General features: G+C 49.1%; 1 protein-coding gene across 1 annotated transcript in view; it reads right to left on the bottom strand.

The window, feature by feature from the left end:
- Nucleotides 1-22,129, bottom strand: part of bark (C-type lectin domain-containing protein bark beetle) — a 96,373-nt gene that overhangs the window by 29,940 nt on the left and 44,304 nt on the right. The window contains exon 2 of the mRNA XM_050191672.2: nucleotides 12,719-12,915. Within this exon, the coding sequence (XP_050047629.1) occupies nucleotides 12,719-12,915 (197 nt within the window). The remainder of the gene's footprint in view (nucleotides 1-12,718; nucleotides 12,916-22,129) is intronic.

Below are 22,129 nucleotides of genomic sequence, written 5' to 3'. Positions count from 1 at the left end.
GCGGATGTAGCTCGCGACCAGCAGGCAAAAAAGCAAATGGAACGCCACACGGCATTTGCCTCCTGTGCGCGTGAGGAGTGGCTTCACTGCATAGCTGGAACATACTGGCGGACCTATGCGCAACTCTGCTCCCTGCGGGAGCATATACAGGGATAGTATCCCCTTCCTCTGCGAAGCGCCGTTACGGTGACTCTTGCCGCTACCGTCCACTCCGCCCTCGCCATCCCTTCACACCTGCTGTCGCGGCACTGCCGCGGTGCCGGTAGTGGGCGCTACTTGCCGCCACGCGCCTGATCCACGGCTCTCCGCTCCTCTGTCTCTGCGTCGCGTGGCTGTACGGCTCTCCGCCGTGTCTCTCGCTTCCCCGTTTGCGGGGCGCGTTCCTCAGTGGCATTTGACGCCTGTGGCAGTGCTTGCGCCTGGCTGTCCTTCTCCCGCCTCCACTCTTGCCCTATACCTCCCCTTACTTGGCGCAGTGGTGGTGACTCCGAAGACAGTTATAGCGTTTCGTCCCCTTACTTCTACTTTCCACCAACCTTGTGAGGCCACATTGAGGCCTGTCTGTGAGTGAATGAGTGTGTGACCTCTACTCAATACCCGGTTCTCCACCTGTTTCCTCATCCCACCTCAGAAGAAACATTAACTGATAATTGCTAATCTTGTGCAGTGTGCTAAGAATCTTTGGCTCCGGACAGGCTGCCATTGGAATATGAACCTGGCAACATTTAACGCTAGAACGTTATCTAGTGAGGCGAGTCTAGCAGTGCTATTGGAGGAATTAGAGGGCAGTAAATGGGATATAATAGGGCTCAGTGAAGTTAGGCGGCCAAAAGAAGCATATACAGTGCTAAAAAGCGGGCACGTCCTGTGCTACCGGGGCTTAGCGGAGAGACGAGAACTAGGAGTCGGATTCCTGATTAATAAGAATATAGCTGGTAACATACAGGAATTCTATAGCATTAACGAGAGGGTGGCAGGTCTTGTTGTGAAACTTAATAAGAAGTACAAAATGAAGGTAGTACAGGTCTACGCCCCTACATCCAGTCATGATGACCAGGAAGTCGAAAGCTTCTATGAAGACGTGGAATCGGCAATGGGTAGAGTGAAAACAAAATACACTATACTAATGGGCGACTTTAATGTCAAGGTAGGCAAGAAGCAGGCTGGAGACAAGGCAGTGGGGGAATATGGCATAGGCACTAGGAATAGCAGGGGAGAGTTATTAGTAGAGTTTGCGGAATGGAATAATATGCGGACAATGAATACCTTCTTTCGCAAGCGGGATAGCCGAAAGTGGACGTGGAGGAGCCCGAACGGCTAGACTAGAAATTAAATAGACTTCATACTCTGCGCTAACCCTGGCATCATACAAGATGTGGACGTGCTCAGCAAGGTGCGCTGCAGTGACCATAGGATGGTAAGAACTCGAATTAGCCTAGACCTGAGGAGGGAACGGAAGAAACTGGTACATAAGAAGCCGATCAATGAGTTAGCGGTAAGAGGGAAAATAGAGGGATTCCAGATCAAGCTACAGAACAGGTATTCGGCTTTAACTCAGGAAGAGGACCTTAGTGTTGAACCAATGAACGACAATCTTGTGGGCATCATTAAAGAGTGTGCAATGGAAGTCGGTGGTAACTCCGTTAGACAGAATACCAGTAAACTATCGCAGGAGACAAAAGATCTGATCAAGAAACGCCAATGTATGAAAGCCTCTAACCCTACAGCTAGAATAGAACTGGCAGAACTTTCGAAGTTAATCAACAAGCGTAAGACAGCTGACATAAGGAAGTATAATATGGATAGAATTGAACATGCTCTCAGGAATGGAGGAAGCCTAAAAGCAGTGGAGAAAAAACTAGCAATAGGGAAGAATCAGATGTATGCGTTAAGAGATAAAGCCGGCAATATCGTTACTAATATGGATGGGATAGTTTAAGTGGCTGAGGAGTTCTATAGAGATTAATACAGTACCAGTAGCACCCACGACGATAATGTGAGAGAGAATAGTCTAGAACAATTTTAAATCCCACAAGTAATGCCAGAAGAAGTAAAGAACGCCTTGGGAGCTATGCAAAGGGGGAAGGCAGCTGGGGAGGATCAGGTAACAGCAGATTTGTTGAAGGATGGTGGGAACATTGTTCTAGAAAGACTGGCCACCCTATATACACAATGCCTCATGACCCCGAGCGTACTGGGATCTCGGAAGAACGCTATCATAATACTAATCCATAAGAAAGGGGACGCCAAAGACTTGAAAAATTACAGACCAATCAGCTTACTGTCAGTTGCCTACGAACTATTTACTAAGGTAATCGCAAATAGAATCAGGAACACCTTAGGCTTCTGTCAAGCAAAGGACCAGGCAGGATTCCGTAAAGGCTACTCAACAATAGACCATATTCACACTATCAATCAGGTGATAGAGAAATGTGCGGAATATAACCAACCTTTATATATAGCTTTCATTGATTACGAGAAAGCGTTTGATTCAGTCGAAACCTCAGCAGTCATGGAGGCATTGCGGAATCAGGGTGTAGACGAGCCGTATGTAAAAATACTGAAAGATATCTATAGCGGCTCCACAGCCACCGTAGTCCTTCATAAAGAAAGCAACAAAATCCCAATAAAGAAAGGCGTCAGGCAGGGAGATACGATCTCTCCGATGCTATTCACAGCATGTTTACAGGAGGTATTCAGAGACCTGGATTGGGAAGAATTGGGGATAAAAGTTAATGGAGAATACCTTAGTAACTTGCGATTCGCTGATGATATTGCATTGCTTAGTAACTCAGGGGACCAATTGCAATGCATGCTCAGTGACCTGGAGAGGCAAAGCAGAAGAGTGGGTCTAAAAATTAATCTGCAGAAAACTAAAGTAATGTTTAACAGTCTCGGAGGAGAACAGCAATTTACAGTAGGTAGCGAGGCACTGGAAGTGGTAAGGGAATACATCTACTTAGGGCAGGTAGTGACGGCGGATCCGGATCATGAGGCGGAAATAATCAGAAGAATAAGAATGGGCTGGGGTGCGTTTGGCAGGGATTCTCAGATCATGAACAGCAGGTTGCCATTATCCCTCAAGAGAAAAGTGTATAATAGCTGTGTCTTACCAGTACTCACCTACGGGGCAGAAACCTGGAGGCTTACGAAAAGGGTTTTACTCAAATTGAGGATGACGCAACGAGCTATGGAAAGAAGAATGATAGGTGTAACGTTAAGGGATAAGAAAAGAGCAGATTGGGTGAGGGAACAAACGCGAGTTAATGACATCTTAGTTGAAATCAAGAAAAAGAAATGGGCATGGGCAGGACATGTAATGAGGAGGGAAGATAACCGATGGTCATTAAGGGTTGCGGACTGGATTCCAAGGGAAGGGAAGCGTAGCAGGGGGCGGCAGAAAGTTAGGTGGGCGGATGACATTGAGAAGTTTGCAGGGACAACATAGCCACAATTAGTACATGACCGGGGTAGTTGGAGAAGTATGGGAGAGGCCTTTGCCCTGCAGTGGGCGTAACCAGGCTGATGATGATGATGAATCTTCCACCCTCTCCATGGCTGTGACCCACTATAATATGGCGCGATGGCGCATCGCCGGAGCGCCGGCTCGATAGCAGCGGATCGCGGTGTGTGCTGCCCAATCCGAAACGCAAAACTGCCTACGTTCGGCACTGCGTCTTCTGTATGTGGTTGCCTATTGTTGAAATAAGGCAGCAGCTGCGCTCAAAGATCGCATTACCAAGAAGCGTATTTCGTCGGCCAATTTTTTAAACTTCATCATACATACAGTTTGCGTGTGCCATAAAGTATTATTAGAAAAAACTGTGCTCGGCATAAGCGCTCATTTATAGACCATGTTCTATCACGAGAATGCGGATGACATCGCTGACACCGTTCGTAACTGAGCGAGTTAATGCTGCTGCGCCGAATGCACCGTCTCCTGTTTCCCGTTTGACGCAAAGGTAAACAGTGCTGCTCTGAAATTAAGAAATGTGTCAGCATAACAACACATAGAGAGACCCACCCATCTACGAAGCGAAGGCGACCGACAGCCTTCGGGAACGGTGACGTAAGTACAAATGTTGGCACAGCGCTATGTTGCCGCTTGCCGCTTATTGTGCACGCGCCGTGCGAAGTCAATATCAAATCGCTATAGGGGGTATGCACCGAGTTCGATCCGCGAGGCGGCGACAGCGTCGCCTGTCTTACACGCGCGCCCTTACATTCGAGGGAGCCTTGCTACCGGCAGAGAGACGTCACACTACATCAGAGAGCGTCACCGATTAAGACACGTGACTTCGGTAAATCATTCCATGCCGAACGTGCAAAATCACCACTAGTGCGCCGGCCAGAAAGAAAAATACGAAGAAAAGGGAGGCGCGGCTCCTCTCGTAAACGTGACGCGGTCCCTCGGAGAGCACTGTTATGATCGACCTGTTAAGTGTGAGAAGCGTTCAAGTGGGCTTCCCCATGTCAACATAATTGCCTTCTTCGCCGAAACAGCGTCGCCCCTTTTATTCCCCAAGCTGACACAAAGGGAAGGACGAAGGAAGAAGGAAATAAAACCCGAAGGGCAGGAGGTCGTCGACGGCAGAACCTACTTCCACGGGCTCCCCAAGGAGACAGCGACGACCACCAGACCGCAAGCGCGTCGTCACCCCTTTTATTCCCCGAGCTGACACAAAGGGAAGGATGAAGGAAAGAAAACCCGAAGGGCAGGAGGTCGTCGACGGCAGAACCTACTTCCACAGGCTCCCCAAGGAGACAGCGACGACCACCAGACCGCAAGGGCGTCACCCCTTTTATTCCCAGAGCTGAAACAAAGGGAAGGACGAAGGGAAGAATACCTGAAGGGCAGGAGGTCGTCGACAGCAGAACCTACTTCCACAGGCTCCCCAAGGAGACAGCGACGACCACCAGACCGCAAGGGCGTCACCCCTTTTATTCCCAGAGCTGAAAGAAAGGGAAGGACGAAGGAAAGAAAACCCGAAGGGCAGGAGGTCGTCGACGGCAGAACCTACTTCCACAGGCTCCCCAAGGAGACAGCGACGACCACCAGACCGCAAGGGCGTCACCCCTTTTATTCTCCGAGCTGACACAAAGGGAAGGACGAAGGAAAGAAAATCCGAAGGGCAGGAGGTCATCGACGGCAGAACCTACTTCCACAGGCTCCCCAAGGAGACAGCGACGACCACAAGACCGCAAGGGGTTATTTAAGGCCGTCCTGATCAGAAGGCCATCCTGATTAAGGCCGTCCTGATCAACTGCTCAAGACTCGGATGAGAGTCACAATAAAGCGAATACAATCTTTTCTACTTTTTAAAGCGAGAGCTTTACTGGCCGCGAACTTGCGATTTCGCCTTGGCGGTGCTCCGAGGAGGCACATGACGTCACAACGCGCGCCTCGCCGCGGATATTAAAGCGAAGGCTTTACTGGCTGCGATCTTGCGATTTCGTCGTGGCAGTGCTCCGAGGAGGCACATGACGTCACAAGGCGCGCCTCGCCGCGGATATTTCTCTCTCTCTCGCTCGCTAGTCACTACTGCGCATGCGCCACTAGTAGCACTGAGCCACAGATGTTCCGCCGCTGCGCTGCGTCTTTCCGTTACCACCGTTTGGTATGACGTCACACCGCGCTTCTCGTCGTTGCGCTCGCCTCCGCTCGCTTCGCCAGCTGCATCGCATGCCTGATAACATGTCGGAGGATTGAAAAGGAGAGCACGCGTGCGCCGCAACCACAGTTGAGGCGGCAGTATGGACGGCGACAATTCTGATAAGCAGGAGGAGGCCTGGAATCGACATCGGAACGAGATGAAGAGGAAACGAATCGCCCAGGAAACAGACGAACAGCGCGCCGAACGACTGGCTAAACGCCGCAACATAGCTAGACAACCAGATTAACCTGGACTTGCAATCAAGATTAACCAAGGCTAACACCATGCTATCTATGCCTTAGCTTTCGCTACGTCTATCCTGGCATAGCCGAGCTAAGCCACTGCCAATTTTTTTTCTCATCCTCACGATGCCCGGCTTCGTCGTATCTCCTGATTCTTGCGGTGAAGACCCACCTCACCCGGTCGAGATCGTATCATTGGATCGTTGGATATTCTAGAGTGCCCCTAAGTTCAGATGAGCGTGCAGATCCCTAATCGACACACACACACACACACACACACACACACACACACACACACACACACACACACACACACACACACACACACACACACACACACACACACACACACACACACACACACACACACACACACACACACACACACACACACACATACATACATACATACATATATATATATATATATATATAGGCGGCAAGGAGTTACGGAGTCGCCATCTATCGGAAGCGCCTCGCTGGCGTAGTATGACCGAGGGATCACGCGGCGCGCTCCTCATAGGTTTTGCTGTCAGCGCTCACTGAAAACACCACGCGCGAGCTCTCCCGGACATTTCTGTAAGTACTTTCGAAACGAGAGAAGTTTTTTACTGTCTAAATAATAATCTTGGGCAAACTGAAATCACAGACTCGTTTACAGACGCTATATCTTTACCGAATACATACAGTGAACGCCACTGCGCACGGTCGCCGCGATGGAGACTTCCGAACTGGCTTTCTTGCGTGAAAGGTGGGTAAACGCTGGGAGCAAACTATGTGAAATATGTTCTTATAGTGTTTGTATAACTAAATGGAGCGTAATAGGATGAAGCCTCGATGCAGCGATCGCACAGATTCGCAGCGACCGACTGCGCGTCTGCATGCTTGTCCGCGCACTGTTTCGCTTTCGCCGCGTGCGCGCTTTCGCACCGTGTCATGAGCTTTAGGCCGCAGAATATGAGCATTTGACAGTGTACAAGCAACCATTGTTGCGTGGGCGCTATCAGAGCTGTTCAAAAATAATTTCATTGTAGAGACTTCGACGTCTACGGAGACTGTGATGTGCGGTCGCGACGATTCAATCTTTCTTTTTCTTCTAAATTCTTGGATGTTTCAGTGTTATTTCTCGAGTTGCGTCGCACTGTATGTTTATTGGTGTTTTCAGCGTGCGATTTCCCGCTGCTTCTTTTTTGTAATCCAGTGCATTAATTTATAACACGTACAAACATGACCATATGCCATGCTTTTTTTAATGTGCTTCTTGCCGCTCCCTTTCCACTCCAATGAACTTGCCAGTATCTATAGCATCGACAAGTTCAGAGACCAAACCGTCATGACATTAGTCGGGCAGCGGGCGAGCGTCTCGGTGCGCGTTTTCCGAACATCGCAGACCCGGCGCCGTAGCAGAAATCTTCCTCGCGTCTGGGCTTGCTGCATACCCGAGTTGTAGCCGATTACTGTTTGCCGGTTTTATGTTTCGCTAGCCAAGCTTCACGCAGCTTCTTGTCCTGCGGCTATGTGTGAATAAGGCTGACACCTGGCTCCGTTGCGTACGTCCAGCACTGCGGCACCGAGCAGTAGCCTACCATGTTGCGCGCCTTCAAAGGCAGCCACTACCTATTGTAGTGCTTTCCAGCGTTGTAAAGGAGACACTCGTAGCGAGAAAATCTCGCCACTAAATGAGGACCGCAGCGTACAAGGGAATTTAAACTTGCGTTTTCAGCTCGCTTCGGCGCTCCCGAAGCAGCTGACGCGGCCGCTATGTCCACGTGATCCCTAATAGCACGTCACGCCGACGGTGGCGCCAGCTTTTCCAGTGGTGGAGATCGAGGCCAATATACATATATAGACAGTTTAACGGAGAGCGGACGCACAAACTGTGTGGAAAAATGCAAACCCCAGCTGCGACTTTTTTAGTTATTGTGATCCCTAAATATCTGAAATGTGCGACTTCAGCCAGCCTGGCTGAAGGTGACTGTGAAAGGAGGCTGTACGAAAACAACTTTCCTTCTGTGGTTATTTTCATGTAAAAAATTATAGACTGCAATCGTTAAATATTAATCCAGACGCACTGCCACCTTAAACTTGGAAACAGCATTCACTTAACAGCACATAAAATGTGGGAGGCAGAGATTCGTAACAAGAGATGTGACGGTGATGCTTAAAGGAGTTGGGACACCAAATGTTGAGGCTATGAAAAGCATGTTGTAGGCTGCTTCCGTATGCAAGGACACCCAGAACGAGGTATTGGACGCTGCAAACATTTCAAAATAATTTTAATTCAGTTCCAAAAAGTCATTAAAAACTCCTTCTCGTAGTCGAGACCCATCGCTAGCGCGGCAGTTACTACGTCACAGAGGAGGAACGAAAATATTGACGTCATAGCACACTAGCACAACAACGTGACGTATGATGAGTAGCGATGAAATGCCGATTACGGAGCCTGCTGAGCTGAGCGACCGAGCATAGCCTCCACTATGACCGAGTTACAGGCATATAGAAATCCTTTCTTAATGCAAAGAAGGGGTAAGGCGTGCAGACACGGACACAAGAGGAGAGAAGTGGACAACACGAACGCCGCACGGCGGCCCGCGAACGGCAAAGGGACCTGATATGCGGCGTTCGTGTTGTCCGCTTCTCTCCTCGCATAGTCGCATAGTTCGGCAGCTCGGAGCGGTCTCTCGTTCGCTTGGCCTTCTTCAGTGTGAGGGCCCGTCCACGCTACCGGCACGGAAACTCGCCGCACGCCGTTTGCGGGCCCCCGAGCGACGGCGGTTTTGCTCGCGAACGGCGAGGTTTCCTTACCGTAGAGAGGACGGGCCCGGGACCCATTTGTGCGGCAGCCGTACGGCGAAGCGGCCAATCAGCGACCGAGGAGTGGTCACTCTGGCATCGACGGCAGCTTCACCGCCTCTGATCGGTCAGCGCCGCCGATGTCGTCGCTAGGCCTTTTCCGGTTCACTTCAAAGCTAAAGCTTACGGCGCTCCGGAATGAATCACCGACTCTCACAAGCCGCAATATTTTCTTACCGTTGTTGTCGCTCTTCGCAATAATTATAATAATCGCGACATGCACTTCGAATCGCCAGTTGTTGACCTCTGCTGGCAGTGCTCGCGTATGCGCGAGCAGACGATGCAGCATAGTTTTACGTCACTATTTATTGTGGCCCACGTGACCAAGCCATGTTGCGTTTCCTCCTCTGTGACGTCATAGCATCCCCCGGAGCCCAGAAATCGAAACCGAAATCGCTCAGTATAATAATGCTATTATTAAATTATTTATCGGATATATATGAATCCCGCTGTGGTGTATCGTGCTCCCTGAAGCATGACGCAACGTTTGAATCAACAAACGCATGAACGAAAATTTTGATGTCATTAATCAAACCCTTTTAACCCCTTTAATCACATTACACACGGCACCTTTCTTTTCTTGTTTGTATAGATTTTTTACTCCTTGTACATCCTATGCCGTATTGATGTGATGCTGCCACTACTGTTACTGTTTTCTGCGCGAGATGTACCACATTGTTGTCGCCTGACACCACCACTTCTCTTGACTCTTTCTACCATTATGTGCATTCCGTTTGTCCGCGCGCTACGTTCTACTTTTTCGTGATTATTGTTGTTTGCTATTGATATTTTTTATTTATTTTTTTATTTCTCGCACCATGTTACGCACTACTTTCCCTTTCGATACTTGCCAAAAGCCAACGTTGTTGATTTTCCTGCCACGTTCCCCGCATCCCATCTACGATTGGAAAGATGTGGATTAAAGTTGAATTAATGAATTCGTAAAATGGAGCTACACCGTTCTTAGGCATACAAGACAATTAAGAGCACTTGAGACTGTTTTTCAGTCAGTAAGAATACTGGACGCTGACACGCATGCGCTGAAATTTGTAGAAGGATTTATATAATTTACATTCACAAAAGAAATTGCGAAAATATTTCGGCATACGGGCACAAAAACATGTGCGGTATGTTGTCGGGGTACTCGGAGTCCTATCACCGCAGAGCGCCTCGTAAAGGCTAGGCGCTACTACGCTTGGGCACGACAGCCTCTAGGCCTTCTGCTCAGGAACACACGGGGACATAAGACTCGTACCACGCGTCATACGGTTGGATTCCATGTGTGAATTAACTTCTGTCGCCTGAACAATCATGCAGCGCGGAGTTGGTGGCGTACATTAATCGCCGGATTTACCTCCAACAATCCGGAAGCTATGATGCACATGCAAAACTGACGAACCATCCGCGGCGCTCTGGGACATTACGGCATTTATCTGTCCACTTGACCAGCAGACCCCTTCAGTACAGCCCGGAGGTGAGCAGGACCAGTGTCGGAACGGTGGCGTGACGTCATTAGCGTCGCAAGAGCGCCCGCGGACTGATCATGGCGCCCTTGACTCTGGCCTGGCCGCGGGGGATTGTTTCTTCGGGCGCGCTGAACCGCACCGTGCCCAATGCGCCCCAGTGGCGGCGCGCGCGCCAAATGCGCTTCCGCGTCAGCATGGCGGCCGAGCACGAACAATGCGTCTTCAGGAGCGCGTCTTGGCCGTGGCATTCGCGATTTTGCGGGGCCCGCTAACAAAAGGACGCCCCGCGCTGGCTATTCTAATGCATCAGGGTGTCCTTTCATCGGACCCGTGCCAACGGCCACAGTCAATGCCAACGTGCCGCGCACGCATGGTCACTGGGATGGCCTCACAACTGGAGCAAGCGACCTCCACGCTCCCGTCGTAACTCGGTCGCACGCGCGCGCTGCTACGCTGTGGCCAGGGAGGATGGCCGGCGCTGGCCGTGAAGAAGGACCGCGCCGCAGGCGTGGGCTCGGCACGGCGCGTGAAGGCGAGCAGCGGCCGTGGCGAATAGCGGCACGCTAGGACTTTCCATCAGCGTCGCATCCTTTCACGCTGCCGATTAAACGAAACGATTGCGAAGGTGCCCGCCCATTGTCAGTCGGCACGTACGCCGCTACTTTCGCAATCCCCATAGGCTGATTTCGCAATCAGTGGAGCACAGTTACCAGCAAAAGGTTAGCTCCCGCTTGCTTTCTTTTTTTTTTTTTTTTCCCTAGCTGTCGCAGACCAGGCGCGCCGTCCACAGCTAAACATGATGAATTCGAGGTTACAAAGCAGCAGACGATGAGCAAAACGAGAACAAGGTAAAAGCGGGAGCCAACGTTTCGATAAGTGGACTTGTCTTTTTCAAGCCAAGAAATTACAAGTCCACTTGTCAGAACGTTGGCTCCCGCTTCTTGCTCATCGTCTTGAATTTCCATTTCCCGCCTTCCCCGTCTTTTCCCCAAAGCAGCAGACAAGTGTCATATAGATTGGGTTCGAGGCACCGATGTTGCACTCAATAGCGCTCGCGCTGTAGATTGTTTCTCACCGTGCTAGTACCCAAACGTGGCGGCCACAATGACATCAGTGCACCACATCATCACGCGCACATCGTTTTGCTTTTTGACGGTGACCGTTTTTCGCAGGATTATCACTGCTTACGATTTGCCGCTCGGCGCAAGGCGCACCTGTCGTGCTGTCACGTTTCTTCATTACGCAGCTTCTCGACATGCTAGTACCCTAGATGGCGGCGGCGATGACGTCAATTTAAGCCATGTACTTTTTTTTATTTCGCATCGTATCTCGTACAATTTAAATAATTCCTGCGCATCCAAAGTTGCAACTTCAGTAAGCTTGAAGGGGGATGGAGGAGGGGGCGCGTAGGCATGAAGAATTGATGTTCTCTGTCACAACAATTTGTCATGAGCGTAGTGTGTGTGTGTGTGTGTGTGTGTGTGTGTGTGTGTGTGTGTGTGTGTGTGTGTGTGTGTGTGTGTGTGTGTGTGTGTGTGTGTGTGTGTGTGTGTGTGTGTGTGTGTGTGTGTGTGTGTGTGTGTGTGTGTGTGTGTGTGTGTGTGTGTGTGTGTGTGTGTGTGTGTGTGTGTGTGTGTGTGTGTGTGTGTGTGTGTGTGTGTGTGTGTGTGTGTGTGTGTGTGTGTGTGTGTGTGTGTGTGTGTGTGTGTGTGAAGGAAGTAGTTCTTCGGGCGCGGTGTTTAATAACTTTAAAAAGGTGCAGCGGCACGTTAAAAGGCAAAAACAAATTTGATTTTGACGTTTCGGCCGGGGTCCGTCCTTCACCACGCGCAAGGGAGGAAGGCGGAAACGAAGGGTGCGCCGTCTTCCATCCTTCTCTCCCTGCTCCTGCGGCGGCTGCATATCGCAGCCGACGCAGGAATATCGCCGCGGCCTCGTGGGATCTTGAAAGCGATCTGCGATGGGTACAGAGTCTAGGTGCACCAAGGGCTGATAGCTTCGTGTGCGCTGGGTTCTCGCGCGCTTAGTTCGCGTTGAAGCGAGAAGCAGCACGAAGGGGAATTCGCTCGTCGCTGCTGCTGCTGCTCTTCATCACGCAAGCGTTTTTACAGCGAGTGTCCGCGGTTTACGAGTGAGATGTATTCATGACTGCCTGTGCGCGCGCGACACCATCGTTGTTAATTTGGTTAGTAAACGAGTGTTTACAGCAGTTTATATGGCAAATGAAACTACTAACCTTTCTTCATATAGCTGGCTAATAATTTGCTACCGCAATCAGTGATTCGCCTTTCAGTCGAAACTACTAATTTTTTGCCGAATTCTGCAATGGCGCCCTTTAAAGCCAATCACAGTGGCGGTAGCAGCCCTGTGGGTCAATCATAGCTGATAATGATGGCGGTATTTGACAGCATCCAGGACAGCACACTGCGGGTATACCAAGTTTGGCATGCTTGCTGGTCCTTTGCAAGGACCTTATAGGGAGGCAGACGGAATGACTGCTCACTTTTTGGACCGGGTACAGACGGACCACCAGTGGGCGCCGTGACGCAGCTGCAGCCGGCCGCGTAGCGGCAAAGGTCCGTCGGTGAGCCGCACCGAGGGCCACTCGACACTCGTGTCGCGGTGCACAACACTGTGCGGCTCCCGGCGAGGCTCGTTCTCGTTCAGCACGGTCATCGTCACCGGGCTCTGCGCCGTTCCCTGCGGAAAGAAGGAAAAAAAAGTAAACTCCCGCTTGCCGCGAATCCACGAGCGTTATAGGACACGGCTATAACAGACCTTTACGGACCCGCCATGACACGTGAGCCCTATATATATATATAGGGCGAAGGAACTTCGAGTTCGGAGACGGGGACCACTTCCGAACTCGTAGCTCTGCCGCTCCCTACCATGCGGAGCAAGCTCGCAGATTAAGTCGAGCGTCTCTACAACGAAATTACCTCTATAACGAAGTAATAATTCTGTCCCGGTTCTATTGTGGGCTGTGCGGTGCGCGCGACCTTTACAACGAAGTGACCTGTATAACGAATGATTTCGGAGGCCCCAAGCAGTTCGTTATAAAGGCGTTCGACTGTTATATATTCTAGGTAAATTATCAAATCCAGGACTTCCACTCCGATATCCCTCGCATTTGCTACCGTCAGCGAGGCTCTGGCGTTGTAGAAACGCTTAAAAAGACACTAAAGAACAGTACTAATTCAATTGTAGAGTCACCCATGAATTGTGCGCAAATAAGAAAAAGAAAGGGGGGGGGGGTATGAAAGAAAGCAAAGGCGCACGGCTGCAATTGTGTTTATTGGCAAAACATATTATTATGCATATCAAATACTCCGACAGGTGTGCACGCATCATCGGACAACACTGAATACCCTTTGCCTCGTTTTCTGTTGACTTTATACGGTCGTGATTAACAAAATCGAGCCCCACGGTTACCCTTCTTCTCTGGCGGAAAGAGTAATTCGGGATCTGAGAAAATATCTAGACCCGGTATACTCGTTTTCCTGGAGGATGGAAATTCGCCTGAGAAGCCGCTGTCTTCGCAGCACAACCATGCACTCGTACATAACCGGCTTTGGTCTATAGTTTGAGACACATGGCGGGGGCCCGTTTTCCAGTCTGATCTCGTTTCAAAACTCTACACAGCACAGAAAATAGCGATATCGCCGACGTAAACCAGAAGGGTGACCTCGCCTGTATGTAAATCAGAACAGCTTATCAGATTGTATTTAATTACCCTCAGAGAAGAAAGGTTCAATAAAAATTAAAAGAAAAAAAGACGGATGGGAGCGATAACGGAAATCCCTGTAAAACACGATGTAAACCACGTATGCACATCTTCGCTAATAACAGTACTAGCATTCGCGTACTCAAATGTCGACAAAAGCAAGTCATATATACAGTACAAGGCCTTTTCAAAGGTCAACTTTCAACATGGGGACTCCGAGTGGCACTGCATAACAACATTCAAAGTTTGACCGTGCTTTGAATATATTTGTCATATTATCGTCAAACATGAGGAATAAAGGTATACCTTTAGTCCTCGTGTTTGCCCCTATCAATTCTTTAATTACTGACTGCAGCCACTACGCCAATATTTCTAATTAATATTTTATGGTCAACATTTGTCAGACTGATCGGTATGTATAAAGTAACGCCATACGTAAATGTTTCATTGCGTCTTCAGTTTTTAGCAATGAAAATCGTTTGGGCTGGCATGAAAGAACGTGATCGTTGTTTCTGCTCGTAAGCCTCATCTCATGCAGGAATACCTCATTCAATACAGGTTTTTTTAAAAAAAAAACTTAGTGGCTATGGTGTTGGGCTGCTAAACACGAGGTCGCGGGATCGAATCCCGGGCACGGCGGCCGCATTTCGATGGGGGCGAAATGCGAAAACACCCGTGTACTTAGATTTAGGCGCACGGTAAAGAACCCCAGGTGGTCGAAATTTCCGGAGTCCCCCACTACGGCGTGCCTCATAATCAGAAAGTGGTTTTGGCACGTAAAACCCCATAATTCAATTTTTGTAATCTGCGTTCACGCGACCTGATCTTTTGACCGTTTTCCCGCAATGTTTTATTCAACTTCAACAACGATTAAAAAGAAGAGAGAATGAAAAGAAAATGTGCGTGACAGTACAATCTACAAAAATGGCCAGGCTTAGCTTGGTTAAGCCAAGAATGCGTTGCATATTGCGCGGTCTTGGCACCCATGGAAAGTACATTGGAAACACCCTTGGTTGCCCCACTATTCAGTCATGCAGATGGTTCAATCTAGATGGTGCATTTGACACTGTACAATATTGGGCGGCATCTGGCTGTAAGACTGTCCCGGCGAAGGAGCGCAGCTCTTTTATACATATGCCGTGACGTCAATCATAGCGCAGCGCCCCTAGCGGGAGGAGCGGGAGTCAGGTGGTGGCTGCGGCCGCGCGCGACCGCGCGAGTTGGGGCCCAGCTTTTCCTCCGTGACGTCACGCGCCGGCGCAGCGCCCCTAGCGGGAGGAGTGGGAGTCAGGTGGTGGCTGCGGCCGCGCGCGACCGCGCGAGTTGGGGCCCAGCTTTTCCTCCGGCTGTCGTAACGTCACGTCACGTGGTTGCGCTAAAGGTCAATGGTGGCTGCCCGGCCGCGCCCAAGGGCTGAACTGAGTGATTGCAATATGCAACGCATAAAATCGATGAGCAAAACGAGAACAAGGTAAAAGCGAGAGCCAACGTTTCGACACAGGCACGTATCCAGGATTTTTTTTTTTTTCGGGGGTGGGGGCAACCCATGGTAACCTTTCTATGCAAATGAGGAGGGGGGGTACCTTTACTAGTACAAATGTGAATAACGCCAACCATTCGCCATAAAGACGCGTAAACGCGCAAGAGAAATGAAATAAGGTGTACCTCACAGGTACGCCTGTGAGATACACCTCTCCTTTACTTGGCAAACAAGGAGCCACATCAAATGGACTCGCGCAGGAAAGAAGCCCAGGAAGAACACTGCCAAGAACAAGTAAACAAGCGAAAGTGTAAAATAAATATTTCTAGTAGCGTATCTGAATTAGCTCTGGAAGAATTATAAGAAATATATATTTGCAGAACAATCACAGTTCTTTTGGATCTCTCGTTTACTGCTCTACCAAGTTAAGATGAAGCTTTAGCTCGGGTGCTCCTATCTAAATACATGTAAAAGGAGAATTCGTTTTTCTCGGCAACCACTGCATCAAATTTGGCGAGGTTTGTTGCATTAAAAGAAAAGAAAACTTAGCTCTAGTGACTGTTCGTTTTGAATTTTCGATTTAGGTCGTCAATTTTTTATTAAGAAGTGTTAAAAATAAAAAATTTTCTGAAAACGAAACTATCAAGTTTACAACTCTGGCAACTCAGCAATCAGAAACGATATCACAATTATGTGAATTGCATCTAATAGTGCATCTAAAGCGGACAAAATTGATACGTTACACATGAATTTAAAAAAAAAAACACAGTAATGAGAAAATACAGCTTTTGTAGAACCCGTGTGCACAACGTAACAAATTCACGTAATATATAAAATGACATATTGAGTTTGTCCGCTTTCAGTGATCTAATGGGCGCCATTTACAGAACCGTCATATCTGTTCTTGGTGCAGAGCTATTAATTTGTAAACTTCGTGCTTCTGTTTTTTTTTTCTCAAGCTTTCACATTTTTAAAAATCCTTTTAACAAAATTCAGGCCCAAAATCGAAATTCCGCTTCCAACAGTCACTAGAATTTTTAACTTTCTCACTGAAATGCAACAAATTTCATGAGAATTGGTCCAGGGGTTATCTCAGAAAAGCGTTTCTGCGTTTTACCTGTATTTGAATAGGCCGCTTCGTAGTTGGGCCCGAGCTAAGGCTTCCTCTTCAGTGCCGATACCGACTCGTATTGTTATTTGGGAAGTAACGATGCGTGGAGTCCCGTACAACTGCGTAGAGCGCAGGACGCTGCGGTTCTAGACGTACTGCGCCCACCGCGGAAGGTTAGAAAAACACCCACATAAGCGCAGCAGAGAAGTACGTGGCTACATCAGGCGGCTCGACTGATAACTGTAGAAGCGTCATTCAAAGTACACGGAATTGTTCTCCACTTCCGGCGGCGTTTTCTCTACTTTCTTTTTAAATAAAAAGATGTTGATCCACAAATATTTTCACAAACAACGGTCAAATTTTCGCTTTCCCTTCCTGTTTGGCTGTTGCCTCGGCTCTCTCCCTTAGTAGATCGCTTAATTTCTCAACTTCTTGCTTCCAGTTGCCAATTTTGCACGAAAAGTACTGTACAATTAGGGAAAAACCAGACGAGGTAATGGGTGACAGTCATATTGCTTATGGGTTTAAGGGTTATTGCAGGGTTTGACGATGGACGCTGCTTCGCATTATTTTATTTTCCACCTTATTTAAACCATATCGCGGGTATATGGTTCCGAGGATCTGCCAGCGTTGCGCAGAGCCGTCACTCGAGGAAATAATGAAGCAAAAGGAAAAGTTAAACGCACATGGCGTTTTCTTCGGCCGGAACTCGTTCCACGAGCATTAAGACCAGCTCACTACGAACCGACTCCCTTTCCTAGTCCCTGGATCAGTCTAAACAAAGAGGGTTGAACTAACGAAGCAACAGCGCTGCGCGTGATCGTTGAATAGATGGTGACAACCGAACGCATCTCGAGTTAATCGCTCGGCCAACGAATCGATGAGAAAACTGGCCTTCACACCCCGAAGGAGATACCGATAACTACCGCCATCCAAAAGGAGTGAAAAAGGCAGGAAAATATTGACGTACCGCCGAATAGCTGTCAAGTCTCAAGATTGATTTGGCGGCGCTTTAGGAATGTGTGTGATGACTGGTCGCGTAATAAGAGTAATAACCGTAATAACATTGATTCACAGAGGAGGAAAAGAACTAGGAAGCTTACCAGCAAGTATGCGACCAGTATGGTGAGCAACATAGCAAAACAGAACGTCAAGCGGACAGTCAGAGAAGGTGAGATAATCTCATGGGTGGCGGCAATGGAAAGTAAACCTGCCATGAGTAACTACTTAAGAGGAAGCTTTAGCTCGGGCCCAACTCCGACGCGGCCTATTCAAATACATGTAAAACGCAGAAACGCTTTTCTGAGATAACCCCTGGACCGATTTTAATGAAATTTGTTGCATTTGAGAGAGAAGGGTAAGTTCTAGTGACTGTTGGAAGCGGAATTTATATGGAGTTTCCTTTTTGGCAATTTTTAATAAAGTAATGACGACCTAAATAAAAAATTCGAAACCAACGGTGCCTAGATTGTAAGTTTTTCTTTTAAATGCAACCAACCTCATCAAATTTGGTGCAGTGATCGCCGAGAAAAACGAATTCTCCTTTTACGACTATTTAGATAGGAGGCACCCGAGCTAAAGCTTCCTCTTGAGAGGAAGAAAACGAAATCAAGTAAGAAACTGAAAGGGAAGCTCATTACTTTTCGAAGCGAGATCATGACGCCTTAGATCACGCACTTATAAAGCGAGATATAAGGAGGAAGAAGAAGCATGTCCTCGCAGCGGTAAAACTAGGGAAACGATGGAGCATGTTTTATCAGAATGTGAAGATATCTCCCCAGCGGGCGGTTTAGGAATCACTGGCCTCCTTGAAACCCTTGGGTTAAGCGAGAGCAGAGGGAAAGTAAACATGTCCACCATGGAGACTAGTAAGAGGCGATTGGAAGGCTGCATGTGGAAGAAAAGTAGGGAAACGACAAACAACGGAGGCGTACAAAAAAAAAAGTTCACAATAGGGGTTCAGAAAATGTGGTTGTCGGAATGGTTAATTATGGTTATGGAAGTTATGGGAAAGTTATGGTTACGTGCCTGTTTCGACGAGTGGTCTTGCATTTTTCCGAAGGCGGCATAGGTTGCCTTGAAAAAGACAAGTCCACTTGTCGAAACGTTGGCTCCCGCTTTTACCTTGTTCTCGTTTTGCTCATCGCCTTGAATTTCCATCTCCCGCCTTCCTCGTGTTTTCCTTGAAATCTACAAAAGTTTATCTTTAATTCAAACCGGGAAAATAAAATGTCATCATCATCATCAACCTATCTTATGTCCATTGCAGGACGAAGGCATCTCCCTGCGATCTCCAATTACCCCTGTCTTGCGCCAACCGATTCCAACTAGCGCCTGCGAATTTCCCATTCTCATTGCCCCATCTATTCTACCGTCCTCGACTGCAGTTCCTTTCTCCTGGCACCCACTCTATAACCCCATGTTAAGAATGGCGAGCTGCAAGGAAAAATTGCCACCCAATTACGACTGGGGGACAAGGCGCGCATCCCCCACTCTCCGTCGCTGCAGCTAGACTGCGTTCGAAGAAGCGGGCTTTGTGCTGAAAACCGCCTCCATCCACGAGCCCCATCTCCGTTGTGACGAAACGGGTTCGACGGACGAACTATTGTGCCCGAGGTCCCCAGCGCGAACCTGATTTTGCTACGCATGAGCAAGCCGCGGCGGGACAACGAGCTACCCAGAATGTCTCCGAGCTTCCCGGAACGACTCCCCTCTGTCGTCGGCTCCAGTCCTTCGCACCTGTGTGTTTGCGTGTGTGTAGGCGTAAACAATACTGCGGAACGACTCCCCTCTGTCGTCGGCTCCAGTCCTTCGCACCTGTGTGTTTGCGTGTGTGTGTGCGTAAACCGGTCTGCGGGGCGGCGGCGAATTTACAATGAGTAAACGAACGCTCGCGTCACCTTGTCGCGGGAGGCGGCTAGTTTTGCGATGACGAAACGAACTTTCGCTGCCTTGCATCGCCGGAGGACCGAGTGTTTAAAAACGGCTGTTGGGCGGAGGCTCGAAACACTTCTCTCGTGCAGTCAGGTTGGACTGACACATTTTCTCTTGAGCAGTCATGTTGGACTGACACTCTTTTTCTTAAGCAGTCATGTTAGACTGATTTAATTTCTGTAAATAAACCCATTTTCCTCGTTCTCGATGAGAAGCAGTTCTTCGCTTCATCAACGTCCTCAGCGTGTTTAAGTTGGACGACGGCATGGGCCAGCTACCTTCGAATTCATGCCGGACTCCAATCTTGGCAACGGATCTCGAGCGATGGGATTGAGCCCCCAATCCTGACACCCAATGGTCCTCCGGTTACATGTATGCGGGACAAAGTATTCCGTTTGCTTTGGGCCATCTTCCGCGAAGTCGGCCAGCTTATTTGAGCTCGTTTTAAGATGCCTCCATGCGCTCGTTTGCCCAAATTCACACGGTCACACCGACTCATATGCACAGAGTTCGGCAAATCTGCAGCAATAAAGAAACAAAACAAACACTCAAGGGCATTTTCCTGTATACGTACGACTTTACACAGCAAACGCAAGGGATAGCCGAGGTCCGCGCATTCAGCCGGGGGTCACCAAATTACCGGTCCAGAAATAGAACGCCAGACTCCGCGCGTATATCATATTTTGTGTGTCGCGCCTTTCTCGCGCGCCACTGAAAGAACACGGAAGCCGGACTTCAAGCTCCAGTGGCAGCGGCAATTCCCGGCCAAAATGCGTCTTTCTTTCATTCTTCGTTGCGAACACAAAACCAGAGCGAAAATGGCACGGCGCTCGGTGCTTCGTCCAGCTGACGTCCAACAGCTTCCGCGAGGAGCTGGTCCGGCGCCTCGAAAATTGGCCGGGGCCCAATCGGAGCGAGACAGGCAGCTTCGGCCCCGCTCGCGGTGTCTCTGCACAAAAGGCTCTCCGAGAGCGCAGTCATTTGCGACGCCGGCGCAGTCACGGACTGCGGGCGAAAACCCGACCGGCGCGTCACGCGGCGGAGAGGGAAAACTCCCGTTCCGCTCCATCGGAGACGCAACGACTGCCGCCGGACAGTGCGTAGTAGCGCGGTGCGATGCCCACGCTTCTTTGTCGCCCGCGCAGATCCTTCGCCCGCGCGTTTCGTCTTTTGACGCGGCGAGACGACAGCCGCGCTGATGACAACAGCGCGCACCGCCGGAGAAAAGCCATTGGGGGGCTCTGGCGCTGTCGTTATTGGGAACGTCACGGTGTACGCTGCATGGTGAATCATCCGTCCCGTTCCTTTTCAGCGTCACCGCCCCCCCCCCCCCCCCCCGAGCACACGCACTTACGTTTTCTTTATTCTTTTTGTTTTGTTTTTTCTGACCAGTATGCACAAAATCTTTCAGAGCATATTTGAGAGTTGTTTATAGCGAATCTAAAACAAGGCCTGGATAATTTAATGATTGTCGTTAATCAGACTTTTCGCCTCCCGTGCATGCGGGAGGCATTGCCAGCGCATGCCATTGACGTGCACTGATGATGCTTCCGGGACGGGAGGCGTAAGACTTATGTTGAGTCGGTGTATTAGCTTTCATTTTGTTCAAAATATTTTCCTTTTAGCGCTAGGTCAGTGTTCCGCGCGGAGCTCCGCCTATACGTTATCACTACCAGGATCGGCCATTCGCGAGCGGAGGATGACAAGAAAGAATTAGAATCTAGCGAAAGGAATCATACAAATTCTATACCGGCCCAGCATGCGCATATTGTCCATGTGCGGCGTATAAAGTTCATACGACGCAAACCAGTCATTGCGCGACATTATTTATAGTACCACGTTTACACATTTCGTGCACTGAGCGCGCGTCTTCGCGAGGCATGCAGTTTTCCTCGCCGCCAAAGTCCGGAAAATTAGGCCAATAATAACTTGAAGAATGACCCCATTACCATATACGCCAAAATTCAGGAGAAAATGGCTACACTACATGGGTGTTTGCGAGAAAGGCTGCTGGAAGCTCCAAGAGACACAAGACTTATATATCGATGCAGCGCTCGGAAATTGAATGCTTAGTATATTTAGTATGAATGTAGTTTCTTTCTGTATAGAACAGAAAGGTTTCTTTCCAGCGTTGTTTCTTTAGTTGTATGGCTGCGCAGGCACAAGAATATCTAAATGCTGGCTATATATTTCCTTAGTATGAATCGCTGGGAATTAGTACATGTTACTTAAAGTTAATTAGACACACAGCATCAGAGAAAGAAAAAAAAAAGCAGTAAAACAGGGCGTCCTACTGTCCTACTGTTCATCATGTTCTCTTCCTCTGATGCGGTGCGTCTAATTCACTTGAAGTGCTACACATTTCCGATCGCAACCACAACTCGGACGGTTTCTTTGTGAATTGAGAATCGCATATATTTTGCGCTGCGACCATTCGCCACCGCAAATGTTCGCTCCATGTTATTTTCGGTCACCGTGCAAGCCTCCATGTTAGACGACAGTTCTCTCGTGCGCAGTCAATGCTGGTTGCGGTCGTCCCAAGTCCTGCGCGAGCAGGCCCATACAACAAAGCGAGTTATACCCACTCGGGATTCGGTCATCGGCAAGGTCGCCATGTTGAATACGCCTGTTCTTGTCGCATCGCCCAAGCTATAGGCAGCGCTGC

Source organism: Dermacentor andersoni, chromosome 1, assembly GCF_023375885.2.
Source record: "Dermacentor andersoni chromosome 1, qqDerAnde1_hic_scaffold, whole genome shotgun sequence".
NCBI lineage: Eukaryota > Metazoa > Arthropoda > Arachnida > Ixodida > Ixodidae > Dermacentor > Dermacentor andersoni.
This window is presented reverse-complemented; position numbering and strand designations above follow the sequence as displayed.